General features: G+C 38.3%; 1 protein-coding gene across 2 annotated transcripts in view; it reads left to right on the plus strand.

Annotated features, from left to right (window-relative positions):
• Window positions 1-20073, plus strand: part of APP (amyloid beta precursor protein) — a 277963-nt gene that overhangs the window by 48487 nt on the left and 209403 nt on the right. For both annotated transcript variants that reach the window (XM_029213882.1, XM_029213881.1), the window contains exon 2: window positions 8912-9079. In XM_029213882.1, coding sequence (XP_029069715.1) covers window positions 8912-9079 — 168 coding nt within the window. The remainder of the gene's footprint in view (window positions 1-8911; window positions 9080-20073) is intronic.

Genomic DNA, 20073 nt, shown 5'->3' on the forward strand with positions numbered 1-20073 from the left:
GGTCATATATAGTAGGTATATATACAGGGATATGCATATATAGGTATATGTTCATTGTTGAGAAATTAGAGATTAAATAAGGTAAGCCTTGAAGAACATGCGTTCACAATTTGGAATGTTGGAGATCCTGGACCCCTACTTTGGTAATTCAATTTGCTGTTTCTGATTTAAGGAAAGAACTAGTTTAAGAGAAAGTTTTTTGTTTTCATTTCTGGGGAGGTTTCTTAAAGAGGAAGCTACCAAATGTAACTAGATGTTAACATCTAGGGATTTAAATTTAAGACGTGCAGATTAAACATTTTTTAAACTGGATTTGCTTCCCCTTTACTTGGTCTAAAACTAATTTTTTAAGAACCAGTAACAAAGAACTGCAAAATACTACTATCATCAGGGGAAAAAGTTATTTGAAAATAATATTCAAGAATTGAAAATAAAAAAGCTTGAGAAGTAGTAGCAGGAATGCCACCTGGCTTAGTATGAAAAAAAGTAAGCATGGGTTTTGGAGTAAACAGCCTTGATTAGACTCTTCGGCAGGTTTTGAGCCTCTCTGATTATCTAAGTAGATGTGGAAGTGAATTATCTAGGTTCTTCTGAGTCAAAGGAGATAATGAAGGGAAAGGCCTAAGTAGATGCTTCAGTCTTTGCCCTTAACTCTTTTCCGATCTCCATGTTCACATGATCAAGCCTGATGAGATATAACAATATTGAGAGAGTCAAAATAGTATAAAGATCATGATACTGTATGTTTTTGCATGTGAAACATGCCAGTAAAACTACAAGACAGAATTAAAGAGATAAACATCAAAATGATGTTGAAAAGAATTTGACTGTTACCAATGTCAGAGCACAATAAACACAATTATACATGGTCTAGTATATATATGATGTATATGTGTATATGCATGCAGTTAGAATATAGAACATTTACTGTTTAGGACTAAATGGGCATTAATTGGATCAAAAACGATAGGCAAAGAGTTCGTCATACATGAGGCTCTGTTTTTTTTTAATTCCAGTATTATATCTGCTCTAGGCAGTGGGCATCACTCTTTCTTGGGCCTACCTAAATTCATGCTTTCAACATTGGTAATTAATTCCACGAGTGTTGAATAACAAAGGTTTCTATTGGGAGAACTGATTTTCTACTGTGCACCAGCAGCAAGAATTTATTTACAGGCCTTTGTTATGAATTGGAAGAAATTTGGGGTCAACTTTAGAATATCTATCCTTTAAGCAGAAAAAAAGCTTCATACTGTCAAATGGCAAAACTAAAACAATTTAATAATGAGTTTGTTGTCCATTATTCAAAGGAAGACAATCCATGGATTGGGGGAATACAGTGCCTCATAAGCAGTAGATCACTGTTCTAATGGGATTTGGGACAAGATCGCGTCTATAGAGCTTTAGAAGGGTCAACACTGAAACGGCATGATTGTCTAGGAGGTCGGGAAGGGAATTTCCTTATAAGGCTAGCAGGTCCTATTTTTAGGGTAAATCAAGCTAGCTTAAGCTGAGTTGGAGGATTGTGATTGGTTTGTTACGATTTCTTGACAGGTGTGTTTACCTTACGTGCAGGCTGGTATAGGTTTAGATTTGTGATGTGGACCACACCACTGGGATGGCCTTCATTTTTCGGGTCCCAGTATAAGAATTAGCTTTATCAATATTAACAGAGGCCATGGATCCATCAAGGAGCTCTAACTTGTCATTTGAAGCCAGGTCAACAGTGTCCCCAAAAGAATGTCAAATTTCAAGGAGTGAAATATGTGGATTAATTCTCTGAAAGGAATGTTTACTCTCTTCACTCACTTTTTTTTTTTTTTTTTCAATTTATTTATTTACTTTTGGCTGTGTTGGATCTTCATTGCGGTGCACGGGCTTCTCATTGTGGTGGCTTCTCTTTGTTGCGGAGCACAGGCTCTAGGCACGCGGGCTTTAGTAGTTGTGGCATGCGGGCTCAGTAGTTGTGGCTCACGGGCTCTATAGCACAGGTTCAGTAGTTGTAGCGCACCGGCCTAGTTGCTCCATGGCATGTGGGATCTTCCTGGACCAGGGCTTGAACCTGTGACCCCTGCATTGACAGGTGGATTCTTAACCACTGCGCCACCAGGAAAGTCCCATCTTTTGTCACGCACTTTTGTGGCACATCATTTTTAGCCTGAAACTCGAGCTCTGAAATAATTGTGCAGCACCTAATGGATGTGAGGAACATGGCCGCCTCTCCACACAGGGAAATTGAAGCTGTGTACAGTTTCCGTAATCACATTTCAGTTTTCTGTATGCTTTGATTAGCTCCTGCATTCTTTCTCACCACAAATACGTGCACACACGCACAGGGGCAAAACCTTGGAAAATTACAATTTTCCATTTTAATTTGAGAGTCAGCCTGGTCGCATCAACGAAAACTTGATGGTGTAGGTCCAGCACCCAGCTCTGCCTCTTCATAATTCTGTGGCCTTGGACAAATCCTTCAGAGCCTTTTCCTTCTGCTTAGAGTTGGGATGGGTGATTTTACAGATCCTTTCAGTTCTGTGATTCTGATTTTAATTTCAGTTCTCCTCTGTTAGAGATAAGATGGGCAATTTCAGGTGTTCTGGTTCTGCTTAAGTTTTGTTTTGTTTTGTTTTTTGGCTTTTAAAGGAGAGCCCTACAGATAGTCTTTTCCTTTTGAGAATGAAAATTTGTTTATGTTAAGGATTAAGTGAGGTACTTTATTGGGCCTTGAAAGGGGTTCACACTCAAATCTTCTTGATTGTGATTCTACAGAATAATTACATTGAAAATGGAATATTTGAATGTTTTTAAAGCATTTTCATGGGGTATAATTATATTATGCCCAGGCTAAGGGGAAATTATTTATGTGAGGAAGCCAGAGCTGGAATAGAAATAGCATCGCTGTGTGCTTTTTAAAAGATACTCACTATACGAGAAACTGACCCTGAGGAAACTGTGAACTGATTAAATAGTACCAAATAAGTGACTATATGAAGCCAGCTATTCAGACCAGGGAGAAGTTCGTTTAAATGCAGAAACAAGATGGTTTTCATTAGCCACAAACCTTAAAGTTACATAAATCCACGGATGCACTGAGCTATGGATCCGTGCCTTCTCCTTGCCAAGCAAGACTTTTCAGCCAGTGAAACAGAGAGTTCCTTGTCCCCCTTCCCTTTTAGTTGGGACTGTGTGGGGAGGAATGTTGCCAAGCCAGCTCTATAAGGAATTTTGATCTCCTTGATGATAATAAAGAGAAACTTTTGGGGGAAAGGGAACACCCAGTTTGAAAGACAGCAGGAGAACTTGTTTGAGAAGCTGCTTTTGCGCTTGTAAATTGCATTGATTCTAGGTGTAGGTTCGGGGTCACCTCTGCAGATTGGCCCAGATTAGGTATATATGTATATTTGTTTATTTTAATTTCCCCTTAAGCTTTTGGAAAGCCGTTTTCTAGCTAACTTGCTTTTGGAAAGTCCATTTTCACTTGAGTAGCTTGTCTATATAGTATGAGCCTAAAATATTCTTCTGGCTGCAAACGGTTGTTTTTAAAAGATTGACAGCATTTTTAGGTGTAGTGTTTGAGTCTCTGTAGTTCGGAGCATTCTGTAAATAGCCTGTTGTTTTTGAGGCAGTGTGTGCATGTGCCATTGTTTCAGCCTGTTATTCTGCCCGTTGTCACTGAGCACTGTTTTCCCATGGGAAAGCATCTCTGGTCTTATGATGTCAGTGCAAAGTTATTCAGGTTACAAGAATTATCTTCATCTTCAGTCTCTCAGAAATGCAGGGACCATGAATGGCCGTTTATAGCAGGGTGCCAATCTTTTAGGTGTTGTCTTGGATTTCTGCCAAGTAACCTTAAGTTACCTTAGATAGTGTTAAGATGAAAACAACATTAAAATGTAACAGTTATTTAAGTGGTTATATTTCCCATCCACTAAAGCTTTTATATTTCTTTTTATTAAGAGAAATGTTTTTTGTAAAGTTAGGAATAATTATCTTTAGGATAACTTTGACAGGGTATGCATTTTCACTGGCTATAAATAACTTACTCTAAGACTGAAAGATTTAAGTTTTAAGAGCATCCATTTTAACACGTCCTGAATAGGACCTGTGTATGATGTATTAGGCCATTTTTTGAGGCTTCATTCAGAAAAAAGGGATTTGAGTAAACCTGTTGGGCCCTTGGAAGGCTAAGTATTATCTTCCATGTGACCACCTTGGCTGGTGATGGTTTCCTTCTGGATGAATGCCAGGGAGTGGGCTGCTCCTAGCAGCTAGGCTTTGTTTCTTAAATGGGTTATTTGATTCCAGTAAGGATCCTGGGTTGTTTGTCTTGTTTTAATTAACTGAGCCAGGGATATGTTTCTTAAAACCTGAAATTCTTTGCAGGTGGGCTTCATTAAGAATAGAAAAGCTTCTGGTTCAATCTGTTATCTCCCAGCGCCTTACTCTGATCTGGTGTTGGCTCGGGAAAGAATTTTTGCCCAAGAAACATGTCTTTGTGATTGAAGTATTTATTTGTGAAGGGCCTCTTGTAATGTCAAATGTAACAGATATATACGTACAGCCAGTTTTATAATTTCTAGCATAATAAGTTACCCTAAGTATTGAGGAATCAAAGTTTGAACTATTACACAGCTCCATTCTAAGAAAACAGGTCATGTTAATGATCATACTTATTTTTTTAAGTTAATATTAGATCTCATCTGGTAGAAAATCCAAAAGGAACTGAAGCATCTGTTTTCTTGTCTTAGCTCCCATTGTCAAAAGGAAGAGATCATAAGGCAATTAAAGATGTTTTCCAGTAATTTGTTAGGGCCATAATCAATTCATTTGAAGGGAATGGGAGAAAGATTACCACTATTTGGTAGTTGGAACATAAAAACATGCAAAGAGATGGCATCAAAATAACTGTAAAGTCAAGAAGACAGAAGGATAACAAAGTGAAGAATGGAAGAAATAGAAAGATGTTAAGAAGTCAAGCTAGGAAACAATCGAGAAACAGTTGATGTGTTTGTCAGGTAGGGTGACCAGTTGTCTCAGCTTGCTGGGGAGTCTACCAGTTTTAGCACTAAAAGTCTCACATCCTGGAAACCCCTCAGATCCAAGCAAACTGATCGGTTATCTTATTGTCAGGATAAGGACTTGCCTGACTTACTGCTTTGTCCCCAAAACTATTGGGCCAACCCAATACATCAGTGCCTAGCATGTGTTACATACTCAAACTTACTGAATGAAGAAATGTTAGCTGCTGTCATTTATTATTGTTGCTGTTGTTATATTGGAGTTGCCTCTCAGCAGCTAGGAGGTGAAAGCGTGCAAACACCAAGACTTCTTAAAGTAGGTAAAAGAGAAGCAATGGCCTAATCTTTAGGAATGTCTTATGCTGTGGAATTGAAGGATTTTGAGTTAGTAATGGGATAATCAGGAAAATAAAGAGAGCCAGGGTAGTTGATTGCGACAGAAGCCAAGGGAAAAGACTTCCAAGGAAGAATTCATGTATGGCAAAGAAAATGAAAAGTGACAGGTATTGAAGAAAAAGGCTTTCCTTTCTCAGGAGGTTGTATGTAACCTTTGAGAAAATTGTTCGGATGGTAGGAATGTAAACCAAACTGCAAGGGTCCTGAGAAGCAGGTAAGAAGGTGGTATCAGTGAGTGTTTAAATCACCACCTGCTAGAATTTATTGGAAGTAATGGGAAGATGACAGTTCCCCTAGAGCAGAGGCAGGCAAACTATGGCCCACTGGCCAGATCTGGCCTACTGCCTGTTTTGTAAAGAAAATTTTATCGTAAAGTAGCCACACTCATTTCACATATTGTCTGAGGCTGCTTTTGCATAGCAGCAACAGAGTTGATTAGTTACAGGAGACTGTAGGGTTCACAAAACCTAAAATATTTACTCTCTGGCCTTTTACATAGAAAATGTGCTGACATCCTCCTCTAGAGGATAACAGAATGGAATGAGGTAATTTTTTTCTATTTGCTTTCTTTCAGTAGGGGAGATCAGAGCCTATTTGTGGATGTATTATGGAGCTGGAGAAAAGGAGGAACTTATTGGATATCTACTGCTGTGTAATAGGTTACCTCAAACCTAATGGTTTAAAACAACAAACATTTACTGTCTCAGTTTCTGTGGGTTGGGAATTTGGGAGTGTCTCTCTTGAGGTTTCAGTCATGTCAGCCAGGGCTGCCATCAGATGAAGGCTGATGAGGCTGTAGGATGTTTCCCAGCTCACTTACATTGCTGTTGACAGGAGACCTTGGTTCCTCATCACATGGGCCTCTCCACAGGACTGCCTGAGTGTCTGTACAACATGGCAACTGACCTCCTCCACAGCAAGTGATCCCAGAGAGCAAGGAAGAAACCCTAGTGCCCTTAATGACCATGCCTTGGAAAACACATATTTTTGCCCTATTTTATTTGTTGCTACAGACAAACCTTGATACATTATGGGATGGCCGTGACGAGAGCATGAATCCAGGGAGTAGGGACCATTAGGGGTCATCTTGGAAGCTGGCTACCATGGGGGAGAGAAATTGGTACTTCATTGTTCCTTGAGGGGAGGATATAGAATGAAGGGCCTTTGCATAGACAAGGAGATAGTAACTATGGAACACACTGTGGAGAGTCAGAGGTACAGAGAAATGTTAAGATGGTGGAGGTAGAATTTATTCAGCAAAATAAATACCAACAGTGGTAAAGGGTCATTAGTCCCTCTGTTCAGTTAGGGGTAAGGCCCCAAGATTCTAAGACTGGAAATCTTTGGGACAGGAATGAATTTGAGCAGAATAAAGTGCAATGGGGAATGCAATGGTGATTTCATTATCAGATTTTAAATTCCTTGATAATGGAATTTAAAACATGGGCAAAGCCCATATTTTATAAACAAGTACATTAATAAATTTTATATATTTATCTATATATTATAAATGTATTTTATGTCCTTCATTGCATCTAAGATAGGGCCTTATCTATAGGTATCTGATCATTATTTGACTTTTTCACAATGTTATTATCTTACTACTTAATTCAGTAAAATGGACAAAATTTATATTCTGATTTTGAGGATCAAAGCATTGAATTTTCTCTTATTCCCTCAGGAAAACTGTGAAACTTACGTTTATGCAACATTCTGCTTAGGCTGCTTCTTTGCATCTCTTGGAGAATGAGCCTCTCAGTTTCTGGCTTGGAAATTGCAGGTGGTGGGCAAGGCCCCAAACTGGGGAGTTGAGGGGTCCTAGCTATTCTGCTGACGATCCGATACTGTGGCCTCAGCTGCTGTTTGTTACATCTGGCAGCAGAGAGGTAGAATTTTACTAAACATGCCATATAAAGTAGAACTAGAAATGCAGAAAATGTTACATGAAACGTGGTTTTAGAGATTGTGCCAGCAGCTTTTGCACTCAGGTCTATGATAGGTCTCAGCTAGGTTCAGTACAAGATTATTTTTTTTAAAGGACAAAAATCCTCTTATGGATTTATGGACAAAATATATATGATGATGACTAGAACGGACAGATGTCTGATCTATTTTTACATTTCTGGGGGGGAAGTGTCAGGAAGCTATTTCTTTAACTGAAATCTCTTGGTGTAATTTTAGTGTTGTTTTTTTCCCTCCTGTGAACAATTTTTAGAAATGATACAAGTTATTATAGAATCACCCAGTTCTCCGCTGCATGAATGGCTTCTGTTGGAAGTTAACTCTTCTTAGCATGGATCTCACACATTTCCTCCAAAGCTGTATTTAACAAGGGAGGAATTACTTTGCCACCGTGTCTTTTGATACCTTGGTTTCGCATAACACTTGCACTCCTGTGGATTTATTTTTCATCTTTTGCTGATTTTTTTTTTCTTTTTGAGCTATTAAGTGAGGTAGTATGGATATTTCAGAACTTCCATTTTCCCTTTTAAAAATATTTATATGGGGAATTCCCTGGTGGTCCAGTGGTTAGGACTCAGCTCTTTCACTGCCTAGGGCCCGGGTTCAGTCCCTGGTCGGGGAACTAAGATCCCACAAGCTGTGCCGTGTGGCAAAAAAAATATGTATATATTTACATGAATGTGATACTGGTGGGCAGAAGGGTTTGGAAATACAAAACGGCACCCATTTCAAAGTTATTTTGGCAAAATGGTATGTTGCCTGCAGTGGTCATAGCTAAGACCTGTTGAGAGCTTGCTACACAGTAGGTGCTCTACTGGGCCCTGGGTGAGACTTGTCACCTCTTTGCAGCGTAGCTGAGGAGATGAGACACCAGCAACCTTACTGTACTCTTCAGAGCTGACAGAGTGATAACCAGAGAATGTTCTGGAGAAAACTGATGGAATGGCCAACATATTCATTCATGTTTGTGCTTGGTAAATTCTACAGTAATTTTTCAGTCCAAAAAGTTATGAAGTTGTCACTTGCTAATTAGTAAAGCGCCACTGATACCATGCCCTCAGCTCTGGGAGGTGACATACAGCCTTACTCACAGAGCTGGTCACCATGCAGGGACTTGGCATTGTTCTTTGTGTGAGTCATTTGGAGGTTATTATGAGAATATGGTTTCCTCCAGAGTGATTCTATTTATTTCAGAAAAACATCTGATTTTATTGTCAGGACTTTGCAGTAAGCAAAATGGATAAACTTGTCAATGAAATCTGCCATGGGGGAAATGTATAAGCTTTTCAATGAATAAATTCTTCTCAATACTGCTAATTTCTTCATTTCAATGTTAAAAAACCAACACTGTATTATATGTGGTTGGAGGTGTCTGTAGCATACATAATGCTTAACCCAAAGGAATTCATAATTGAGAATTAGGAGGAATAGAACTATTTTTGGCATTGCTCCAGGCCACGTTTCTCTTTACAGCCCTTCCCCCAGCCTCCACCCCAGAGCTATGGATTTTTGTAACTAACCAAAACTTACTTTTTCAGGTGCCCACTGATGGCAATGCTGGCCTGCTTGCAGAACCGCAAGTCGCCATGTTCTGTGGCAAACTGAACATGCACATGAACGTGCAGAATGGCAAGTGGGAGTCAGATCCATCGGGGACCAAAACCTGCATTGGCACCAAGGAGGGCATCCTGCAGTACTGCCAAGAAGTAAGTCTCCGCTGGTGGCCAGCGGTTCGTGTTGGGTCACATGCACGTTTTTTTAATTGAATTTCTGTTATGTTTGTATTTTATCTATTGCAGTGAATGTCTTGGTTCCTAATGATTCACCATACCATTAATGTATTTACTTGCTTTAGCCTACAGTATGCATAAATATTTTAAAAATTATGTCATATAATAACCATCAATAAACCAACTGAAATATAATCTTGTATGTCAGATATACTTTAATTTAAAAAAAAAAAAGAGAAAAAACTCAACTGAGTAAAGTTTAAGATACCTTGGCTCTTCCTTTTATCTTTAGAGTATATCCCACTGTGGCTAATGCAAAGTATTGTGTTTAACAGTGACTAGGAATTGGGAGATTGGGATTGGCATATACACACTACTGTATAGGGTAACTAATAAGAACCTACTGTATAGCACAGGGAACTCTACTCAGTACTCCGTAATGACCTGTATGGGAAAATAATCTAAAAAAGAGCGGATATATGTATATGTATAACTGATTCACCTTGCTGTACAGCAGAAAGTAACAGAACATTGTAAATCAACTATACTCCAGTAAAAAATTTTAAAAAATAAAATTAAAGTGACTAGAACTAATTTCCTCTATGTTACCAATTTGATATATTTTAGATCATTTATTTGCTTATATTTAATTTTAGTTTTTCTCTCCTTATTTTTACGATTTGAAAACCTAAAACATTTACATTGTTAAAATATTGAAATAAGAAGTTGCACTCCGAAATCTCACTTGCCATCCATCCTCTGTTAAAAAATATTTTCATCATTCTTGATTTATCCTTCTTGAAAAAGAGAGAATTTATATTTTTCCTTCTTCTGCTTATACAAAAGGTAGCTTACAATAAGCACTGTTCTGTATTTTGCTTTTTTAATATAACTTTTAGATCCTGGAAATCACCCCCTTGCCATTTGTAGACATCTTCAGCCTTTGTGTAATTTCTCCTAGTTTTCTTGCTATTATTGTATAGGGTTTTTTTTTTAATTAATTCAGTTTAAAATAACTGGAGTCCAAGGCATTTTGTCCCACATTTCTAGACAGTTATATATTCCTACAATATGTGGCTTTTTGTGTTTTAAGAACATTTAAAGGAATTAGTCTTACACCTCTTGGCAAAGCAAAATTTCTTACCCTACATAAACAATGGATAACCTGGCAACATTTCCTTTGTTGTAATCTTTTATGTACAAGAAAATTTTCTTTAGCCCTGTTGGATCCAAAATGAGTGTTTAATGAAATATATATATGTGTGTGTGTGTGTGTGTGTATATATATATATTTTTTTAACATATACATATATGCCCACATGTATTTTTTTTTTATTGGTAGCACTATAAGAAAGGACAATCTAAATTCTAACTCCTGTGTTTTGAGAAGCAAAGAAGCATTTGCATTATCACAATATATTGCATATCAAGTAACTTTTGTCTTGAAGGAGTGTGAACTATGATGTGAAAAGATAATTCTTCATGTTTAAGTAGAAATCACTAATATTGGCATCCTTTATATTATTTAAAAAAACATTTATTATATAGGGACTGTTAATAAATTCACTTTTGCCTGGATATGACATTTCTAAAATATACGTTTTTGGAAATAATATTCACATTCTATTGAAGAGTTCCTCTAGTACAGTTTTGTAGATGAGTTATGAGTTGGTAAATTGGAACTCTGTGCATGCATGCTTTTAGGTTTTTGATACCATTTTACTTATCTGGATACACATGCAGATTATGCATTCTGAATGTTAAATAAATTTTTTTAAAGGCTACAACTCAAATTTCCTTAATGACGTTGACCACATAATTTTCTGTTGAATGGCTATTTTGATGTATATATCGTAGTTGGCATCTAAGTTTTTCTTCAGTGTCAGTCATGAATAATCAGATGTTTTTACATTTGTATGATGACTCTATAAAAATTACTCTTCATGACCCTGAGAACAACCCTATTCCCACTCCACTTAGAGATCCCACTAATGCCTGGGTAACTTCGCTTCCTGTTCTAGTCTGTTGTTTGTCCCAGGGATAAGCCACGCCACAGAGTGGTTCTTCGTAGTCCCAGCCTTTGCCAGATTGTTGGTGACCATGGGGTGGAGGTAGGGCGAGGAAAGTGAGCCCTTTGGTTGTTTCTCCTTTGTCTTGAAATTCTGGTTATATCTGCCTATCTCAGTTTACCACCCACTGAGGTCTTGTACAATGATACACAACAGGCCAGAGTCTTAAGATGGATTAGACAAACATTAGGCTAGAGAAGTTAAGAAAGGGCCAGACCATCAGGCCTTGTGGACCCTTTTAATGAATTTGATCTCTATTCTGTAACACCAGGATGTGTCGTGGAAGGTGTTTATTATTTTAAAAGAAAGAGAATGACTGTACATTAGCATTTCCAAAAGTCACCCTCTAATAAGAACGTACTGTATAGCACAGGGAACTCTACTCAGTACTCTGTAATGACCTATATGGGAATAGAATCTAAAGATTGATTCTATAGAATCAATCTATAGATTGATTCTATAGAATCACATATTCGATGTATATGTATCCAAAGATACATATACATATATCCACTCTAAAGAGTGGATATATGTATATGTATAACTGATTCGCTATGCTGTACAGCAGAAACTAACACAACATTGTAAATCAACAATATTCCAATAAGAATTAATTTTAAATTTAAAAAAAATAAATAAACTTATCAATCACCACTTTATTGTGAGTCATCATGAAGGGCTGAGTCAGAAGGCTGGTCAATATGAGCACTCTGACCCTGAAAAAAATAAACAAAAACAAAAGCCACCCTCTTGCTTTGTCACTCTGACCTCATATCTAGTTTCTCAGTTCCCTGGGACCCAACTGGAGCCTCTACTCTGGAGCTGTCCAGGGCAGTAGCCACTAGCGGCGCATGGCTGTCGAGTGCCTGCATTGTGGCTATAATGTGTGCTATAAGTGTAAGATATCAATAAATACCATATTCAAAGATTTACATGAAGAGAGAGTATAAAATAATCACATCAATAATTTCATATTGATTGCATATTGGAATGATAATATTTTGTATATACTGTTGTAAACATCATGTATATGTTACTAAATTGTGAATATGTATGTTATTAAAATGAATTTCAACTGTGTCTTTTTACTTTTCAGTGTAGCTACTGTGGAATTTAACATTACACTGGCATTATGTTTCCATTATATTATATTTCCATTGAACACTGTTGCTGTCCTGCCCCGCCCCATTCCACCAGTGACTCTGGGCTGTAAGGGTCTTAGATCCCATGATCTAGCAAGTGGGAGAGGGAAGTGGAAGTGAAGAGTCCCTCCAGACCTTCCCCCAGAATTTTACTGGTGCTTGGGAGTTAGAGAGGCTTATTTGGGGCCTTTTAAATACGTCTTTCATTAAAAATATTTTAGTGCAAGATGATTATATGAATACTTTTCTAGAGTCCAGTGGTTCTCTCTTCCTCCTTCAGACTTGTATCTCTGGGTGATGATGAGAGTGCAAGTGTGATGCAGACAGAAGTGACTGAAGTATAATTTTTGACAAGGCAACTTATGACTGCCTTGCAAAATGAATGCGTATCAAAACTTTTACTCAATTCATTAATTGATGAGGTAACCTGTAAGATGTTAACCAGTTTGACTTGAAGAGATTTAAATCCTTTTTCAACAAACTTCATTCACGTGGCTGTGAACAGGAATTATCTGATCTGCATTGCATGAGACAGAAAACATTTGCATTGCTATCAAGTATCTACAGTATCTACTCCTACAGGGTTGTAAAGTAGCCTATAGAGAGTCAATCAGAAGAACATACCCTGTTTAATCAGGTCATCTTTTCCCCTACCACCCCAGGCTCTGGAAGACAACACCTGCATTTCACTGCTAGAATACCCAGTACATAATCTCTTTTGCCCCTTTCTGAATTATGGACATTTTTAATAATAAAACAGTCTCCTAATTTGGCAAATAAAAGTTCATTATTGATCTTTAAGATAGAAATTTCAAGGGAATAGCATGGGAAGAGTCGAATTACAGTAGGTTCCAGGAAGAATAACATGTATGGGTGTTGATGCCATCTGTGGTCTCTCTGAGGAAAGTCCAAGAGGCAAAGAGCCTGTGGGCAATTCATGGTAAAGGGAAAGGCTTTGTTTTTTGTTGGGCTTTGTTTTTAAAGGGAAGGAACTTTAGCTGAGGGAAGCTTACACTAAACTGTAGGAAAGGTAGATCCATCATAAGAAAACTAGTGACTGGCTGAGTCTTAGAAAAGAGAATAAAAGATGGGGAAATAGTCAGGGTGGGTTAATTAGGCAGTTTATGTTGTCAGGTGATTGAAATCTACTCGTACATGGAGAATATTTTCTCCCATTGATGGAGAGGATCTTGGGGTAGGTATAGCTTACAGAATTTTAAAAAAGGCAACCAGTAACTGGGTCCTCAGATATCGAAACTGAGACTCAGTGCTGCCTGGAATTTCTCTGTTGGGGTCTCTTGTTTTCCGCTTATCCTTTCTCCTTTATGTTCACCTCATTTTCTCCTGCAAAGATGGCTTCCTTTAGGAGGCCAGGGAAGATGGCAACTCTGGGAGTTTGTTGTTCCAGTTTGGATTTCCAACCCCATTCTGCCAGTGTGCATTCTAATTCCCAGATAGGGTTCTCGTTGGTCCTGCTTTCAGTCACCCATCTATCTTTGGACTAGTCACCATATCCACAAGGACTCAGTATGTACTGGGACTGGCCCACCTTGGTCATGAGGGTGTATGGCTTGTTTGGCATCCCAACCAGAGCCAACTGGTGTGGGGAGAGGAGCTCTTGCCAGAAAAAAGGTTGAAGAGTGGCATGGGGGCAAAATAGGATAATGACCAAAGCCCAACACAGTGGGCTTAGAAACACACAGTGCCTTTTAAAAGTTTTATAGGTTGGAGAGTAGGTAGCTGAGGGAATTCACATCATGACTTTAACCAGCTTTGGGGAAGGTATTGGGGGGTGGGTGTTGGAGAGGTATTCACTCAGAACATTTAAACAGTGTTCAACTTTTTCTATTGAATGGTGCATCCTAAACTATCTAGAACATTGCTTATTGATATTTTAGGGTCTTTCTGCCACTTTCCACTTTGTAGGTAGTCTAAAATTTTTCTTTTATAATTAGAAATAATAGTTTCATTTGTAGGATTGAAATTTTGTGTGTGTTATTGGAAAATGTTTATTTTCCTTTATTTTCTTTTAGCTCCATATTTTTATTTTAGACAGTTAATTGACTCCCTGCTAAGAAAGCCAAAGAAAATAATGTTCATAATTTTTCAAACTCCCCTTCTCACAGATTTTGTAAGCTATATTATTTTTATATTTTTGAAGTTTAATATTATGGTCTGTTCTATTGTCACAATTCTCACAGTCGTAGGTTCTGTCTTTAACTGGATTCAGTGTTTACAGCAAATCCTTTCACCAAAGCGTCTCTATTCCCATAATGTTTATTTTGATTCCTCTATTTTTTTGGGTGCCTGTCATCTTACTTAGTTATTTCCAGAAGTTGTTCTTATTGAACAATAGTTTAGTTATGTATAGAATTCCAGGTTGACAAGTATTTTTGTTCAGCACCATGAAGATGCTTATCCACTATATTCTGGCATCATTGTGCAAATTCCCTTTTTTTTAAATGTACAAAACCCATTACTGTCACCATTTACAGTGCTATTCATTTACTGATTACTTTCTCTCAATCGTGATGAATCATTTTTTTCTTTATGTTCTCAGTCCCTCTTGTGACCAAAACACAGATGTTTTAGAGACAGCTGTCTGAGTCAGAGAGGCAGCTGTGAGCAGTCTGTGGTCCTAGGACAGAATGAAACCAACTGAACTCAAGACCGTGACCTCTTTTTGACCTTTTGCTAACCAATTTAACTCACTTGTATAGCTGCACATCGTATCTGTTGGTGCTTAGCTTAATATGATGTGTCAAATATTTTTTTTTTGATAGTGAATTATCTAGTCCATATCTTTCATAGTTTCATGTTCCTCTCAGTTTGTATTCCCTGCTGTTGGTTGTTTTGTTGTTATTATTAATGTTGGCATTTTTGCCTCCTGATTTCTTTGGTCCTGTTGTTGGTCAAGGGCAAGATTAGGGAGAAAACAGTAAAAATCGAGTCTTTTACCTTTGCTCTTGTAAAGCCCTTATAACGTTTGATTGGGAAGGTAGTTTGAAACTTAGGTTTGCGTAATCAGCGTTTGATCTCATAGCATACACATTCTTGGTACCCATAAATTCCCTCCTGTTCCCCAATCATAATAGTTATGTTTGTGCCCAGTCATCATTCAAATACTTGCATATTTGAAATATAAAAATTTTCTTTACATTTTTTTATTAGCACAGTCAGCACTATTCTTTCATTTTTTTTTTTTTTTCATCAAATGTGTATTGAGGACTGCTATAGACTTAATGTTTGTGTCTTTCCCAAAATTCATATGGTGAAGCTTTAAGGTCCAATGGGATGGTATTTGGAGATGGAGCCTTTGGTAGGTAATCAAGGTTAGATGAGGTCATGACGATGGGGGCTTTGTGATGGGATTAGTGCCCTTATAAGAAAAGACACCAGAGAGCTTGCACAGTTTGCTTTCTCTGACTGTTCACACAAAAAGATAATGTGAGAACCTAGAGAGAAGGTGGCAATCTGCAAGCCAGGAAGAGAACCTTCACCAGAACCCAACCATGCTGGTACCCTTATCTTAGACTTCCAGCCTCCAGAACTGTGAGAAAATAAATTCCTGTTATTTAAGCCACCGGGTCTACGGTAATTTGTTATGGCAGCCTGAGCTAAGACTAGGACTTACTTTCGCTCCTTTGGGCAAAAGGATTTTAGGCCTAAAGTGTCACTGAGAATTACTGTTTCTAGAGATCATGCTTTACAAAGCATTTTATGCAACACTCGGCTCTGACTCAGAGCATGTGGTTTGTCATTTAGTAACTGCTTGTGGACAGCCTGTTGTTGGCAGAGAGATTGGAAGTGAATAGGGCAGATGTTCTGCCCTGCTCTCTACACTGAAAGAACCTCTCCTGAAATGGCCTTGTGGTCTCCTCCTGCAGAGACTGTTTCTTTCCATTGATAGAATCCTAAAGAAACTTTTAAGCAAGAGTTAGGGGTTGCTGGCCCTCAGTCCAAATTTGCCCTCAGTTTGTTTTTACCCATTTGAGATGTAGGTGCCATGATAATGCTCAATAGTAGAGTGATAAACATATAGCAGGGCCTTAAATATTCAGTTAAATGTACTAAATGATCACTAAGTACACTTCCTGAAAACAGGAAGCAACCCTAGATGGTTCTTTATGTGACCCTGTGTTAATATGTTCTACTGTTGACTGTTGATGAATTATGTTTTCTAGCAGTTACAACCTCCCCTTCAATCTTGGTTGGACACGAGACTTGCTTTAACCAGTAGAATAGAGTGGTAGTGGTGCTGGTTTAGTTCTGGGTCTAAGCCTTAATTCAGCCTAGAAGTGTCTCCTTTTGAACTCTGGGAAGGCAGCCATGTGGAGACGCCCAAGTAGAAGAGAATGGAGGCCCTCATTCAATAGCCCTACCTGAGCTCCCAGGCAGCTGCCAGCACCAGCCACGTATGCAAGGCCAGGATGGACTTTGCAGGCTTCCTTGCAATACTCTAGCTGACAACACCATGTGAAGAATCACTCAGTCAACTCACAGAATTGTGAGGAATTCTAAATTATTATGTGGTGGCTAACCTCCAAGATGGTTCCCAACAGTGCTTGCCTCCCTCCTCGTATTCGCATCCACACGTAGTCCTTAGTCTCCTCCCGCAGTGTGCAGGAGGATATTACAGAAATGACGTGTATGACATTTGAGGCTGGATCATAAAGAGCACATGGCTTCTACCTTACATACTTTTGCTATGGTGGAAGCCAGCCGCCATGTCATGAGGACATTCAAGCAGCACTGTAGGAATGTGCATGTGCCGAGGACCTCGGTGCTTCTGCCAGCAGCCAGCACTCGCTTGCCAGGCAATGAATGAACCACTTGGAAGTGGATCCTGTAGCCTAGTCAAGCCTTCGTTTGACCTCAGCCCCAGCTGACATCTTGACTGCACCCTTGTAAGAGACGGGATCACTCAGCTCAGTCTCTTCCAGACTCCTCAGGCCCAGAAACTGTGTGAGATAAGAAATGCTTACTGTTTGAAGCTATTAAGTTTTGGCATAGTTTGTGTGCAGTAATAGATGACAACAGATGTTCCCTTGACGATTATTGTCCTCTGTGGCCCTTTGGTAGAAAAAAGTTCCTTTCCTTCATTCTATACTAGATATAGAAAGTGCTGCCATCGCAGAAACAACTTGAAAATAACTATGTAAATTATTCATCATTTAACAGCCTAAGGTGGCCACTTGCCTTAATGAACTGTTACATTACCCAGGTATTGGCCTAAGGAACCTAGAAGTCTTATAAGTAGATCAAAACTAGGATAATATTCCCCTTGAAACATACATTATAAAGCCTAGGAAGAAAAATTAGAATTTTTAGATTTTGTCGTCCTCTTTCTTTTGAATGAAATGAGGTTTAAAAAGGAAGAAAAACAACATTGTTTTATTTAAACCAAAGACTTTAGGTTGAGAGAAGAAAATATTGGAAGTATACTTCAGTTCTTCATCTGAAGAGTTTTATTCTGTCCCAAATTTAATTCAGGCAAATTGAGCAGATATTTCCTGATTCAAGATAAGATTTCGTGTCAGGTGTTGCTGAGTGGCCAGACAACATTCTTGTCTCATAGGAGCTTCTAAACACACAATTAGATAAATTGAGAAAAGAATTTAGGAAACTGAAAATGTAGAATGGGGCTGTAAAGTAGAGGATCTTGATTGTAAATCTGGGTTTTGGGATCTAATTCTAGAGATGAGTAAGGGCTATGGGATTGTTTTTAGCAGGAGTGTTTTCTGGTCAAGACACTTTTGGAAAAATTAGCCTATATCTAAGGGTGATCTGGATTGGGGAGAGAAGGGAATTCCAATCTCAAGATGCTAGTGTGAAAGGGATAGGAAAGATCATTCTGCCCATCCTTGTTGTATAGATGAGCACATATGAGATACCCCAAGATGCTGTTATAAGGGAGCCCTTAGGGTCAAGCGCAGTGAAGGCAAAGCATGGGCTTCCCTATCAAACCTTCATTCAGATGCAGCCTTTGCTCTTTGACACCTGAGCAGTCCAGGAAAGCTGCCTAACCAATCTAAGACCACGTCCTCCTTTTATGATAGGAGCACACAGGAGTGTATTGTAAAAGTTAAATATGGTCAATTCAACAAGAAATTGTGTTAAGTCCCAGTACTGTTCTTCCTCTTCTTTTAAGGAGAGAACTTAAAACACAGGCTCTTCAACCCTCTGCATCCCTAACATGCAGAACACATCCTGGGAGGCAGGGGCTTAGAGCAGGTGTCCACGGCTCTACTAACTTACACTGGGAGCAAGTCTCTGGAGGGAGCTTTGAACAGGTTAAGCCTCAAGTGCTGGCAGAGATTTCCAGCTGGGAAACTTAGGTGAATGTGGCTTTGCTTCTAGTCTTTCTATTAGATTATGGGTATACTTTCTTTTTCCTAAGTGTTTTCTTTTCCACAGTTAACAGTATGTGTTTTCCGTTTCTTTAACCTTCTTGCTCTAAATGAACAGTTGTTTTGTCTATAAGTTAACAGGATCGCCGAACAAAGCACACCAGTGCCTGGACCAAACAAAAGCTGATGAGTTAAAACAAAGCCATTTCCTTTGCCCAGCTGTCTACTCTAAAATATATAACATGACAGGGACTCCCAGATGAGACTTGTTTGTCAACCTGCCTGCCTTCATTCTATAGTAATGTGAAGTTAAAATTAATTTAAAAAATAACAACACGAGATCCTTTTAATCTAACCAACTTTGAGGGCATATCATAGACACACTACTATGGTAGAAGCTGTGGAACATTCTTGGCCATTATTATTTTGTTCTGTGTGCCGTCTACCTTTGTGAGCTTAAAATTGACCCATAGATGACAGGCACCTATGCATTGTGGTTTTGGTATTTGAAAGATGCAAAAATTCATATTAAGTGAAAAATTTTAAGTAGAGGTATCCAGCTATCTATCCACGAGTACAGATATATTTTCTGCATTATTGGTCTGTATGCTTATAAGGATTGCTTGCATAAACCATAGGATTCAGAGGTAAAAGAGATGAAACCAGTTTGGATATTTTTTCCCACACAGTTTTCATTTAATGAGATTAATGTTTGATTTAACATTTGTCCTTGTTACTATCTAGCTCTTTCCTAAATACATACTCAGTTATTACATATTTGCAGTAACACTACGGACTTTTATATTTGCCGCCTTATTTACTTATTTAAAATGTTTTTTCCGTAATATATTTTTCTTTTTAGCTTTATTGAGGTACAAATAACAAATAATCTTGTATAGATTGGACATTTTTTTAAAGTTTGTTTTTTTATATATCTTTTTTTATTTTTATTTTATATTGGAGTATACTTGATTAACAATAGATTTGACATTTTAAAAATTAGAAAATTAGACATAAATTGACAGAGAGAGAATGAGGATCTTGGCTGTACGTGGACACATCTGTTTGTGTTTTCACATTCGTGTCCTGTCCTATTTATTTTGGTGTCCGTACCTTCCTCATTTGTCTTTATATTCAGCACGTTGGTATGACTGACTTACACGTCGTACAAAGTTCTTGCGCAATATTTTCCAATTCTAAGTATGAATGTATGCATATGACAATATATTTACATACAGTGTCAGAAACAGACTTGGGCCACGTTATTGGGAAATAGGCTGGTGCCCTGAAACATTTTCTGTGCCTTGCTCTTAGATAAGGTCATCATTGTGAAAACACAGCACTGCACGTACTTTCCATTATTGCACTGGTGTTTCATCAGCTACATCTTGCTTCCCAGCACCTCATTA

Source organism: Monodon monoceros, unplaced genomic scaffold (genome assembly GCF_005190385.1).
Source record: "Monodon monoceros isolate NGI ecotype Baffin Bay Population unplaced genomic scaffold, NGI_Narwhal_1 Super_Scaffold_11, whole genome shotgun sequence".
NCBI lineage: Eukaryota > Metazoa > Chordata > Mammalia > Artiodactyla > Monodontidae > Monodon > Monodon monoceros.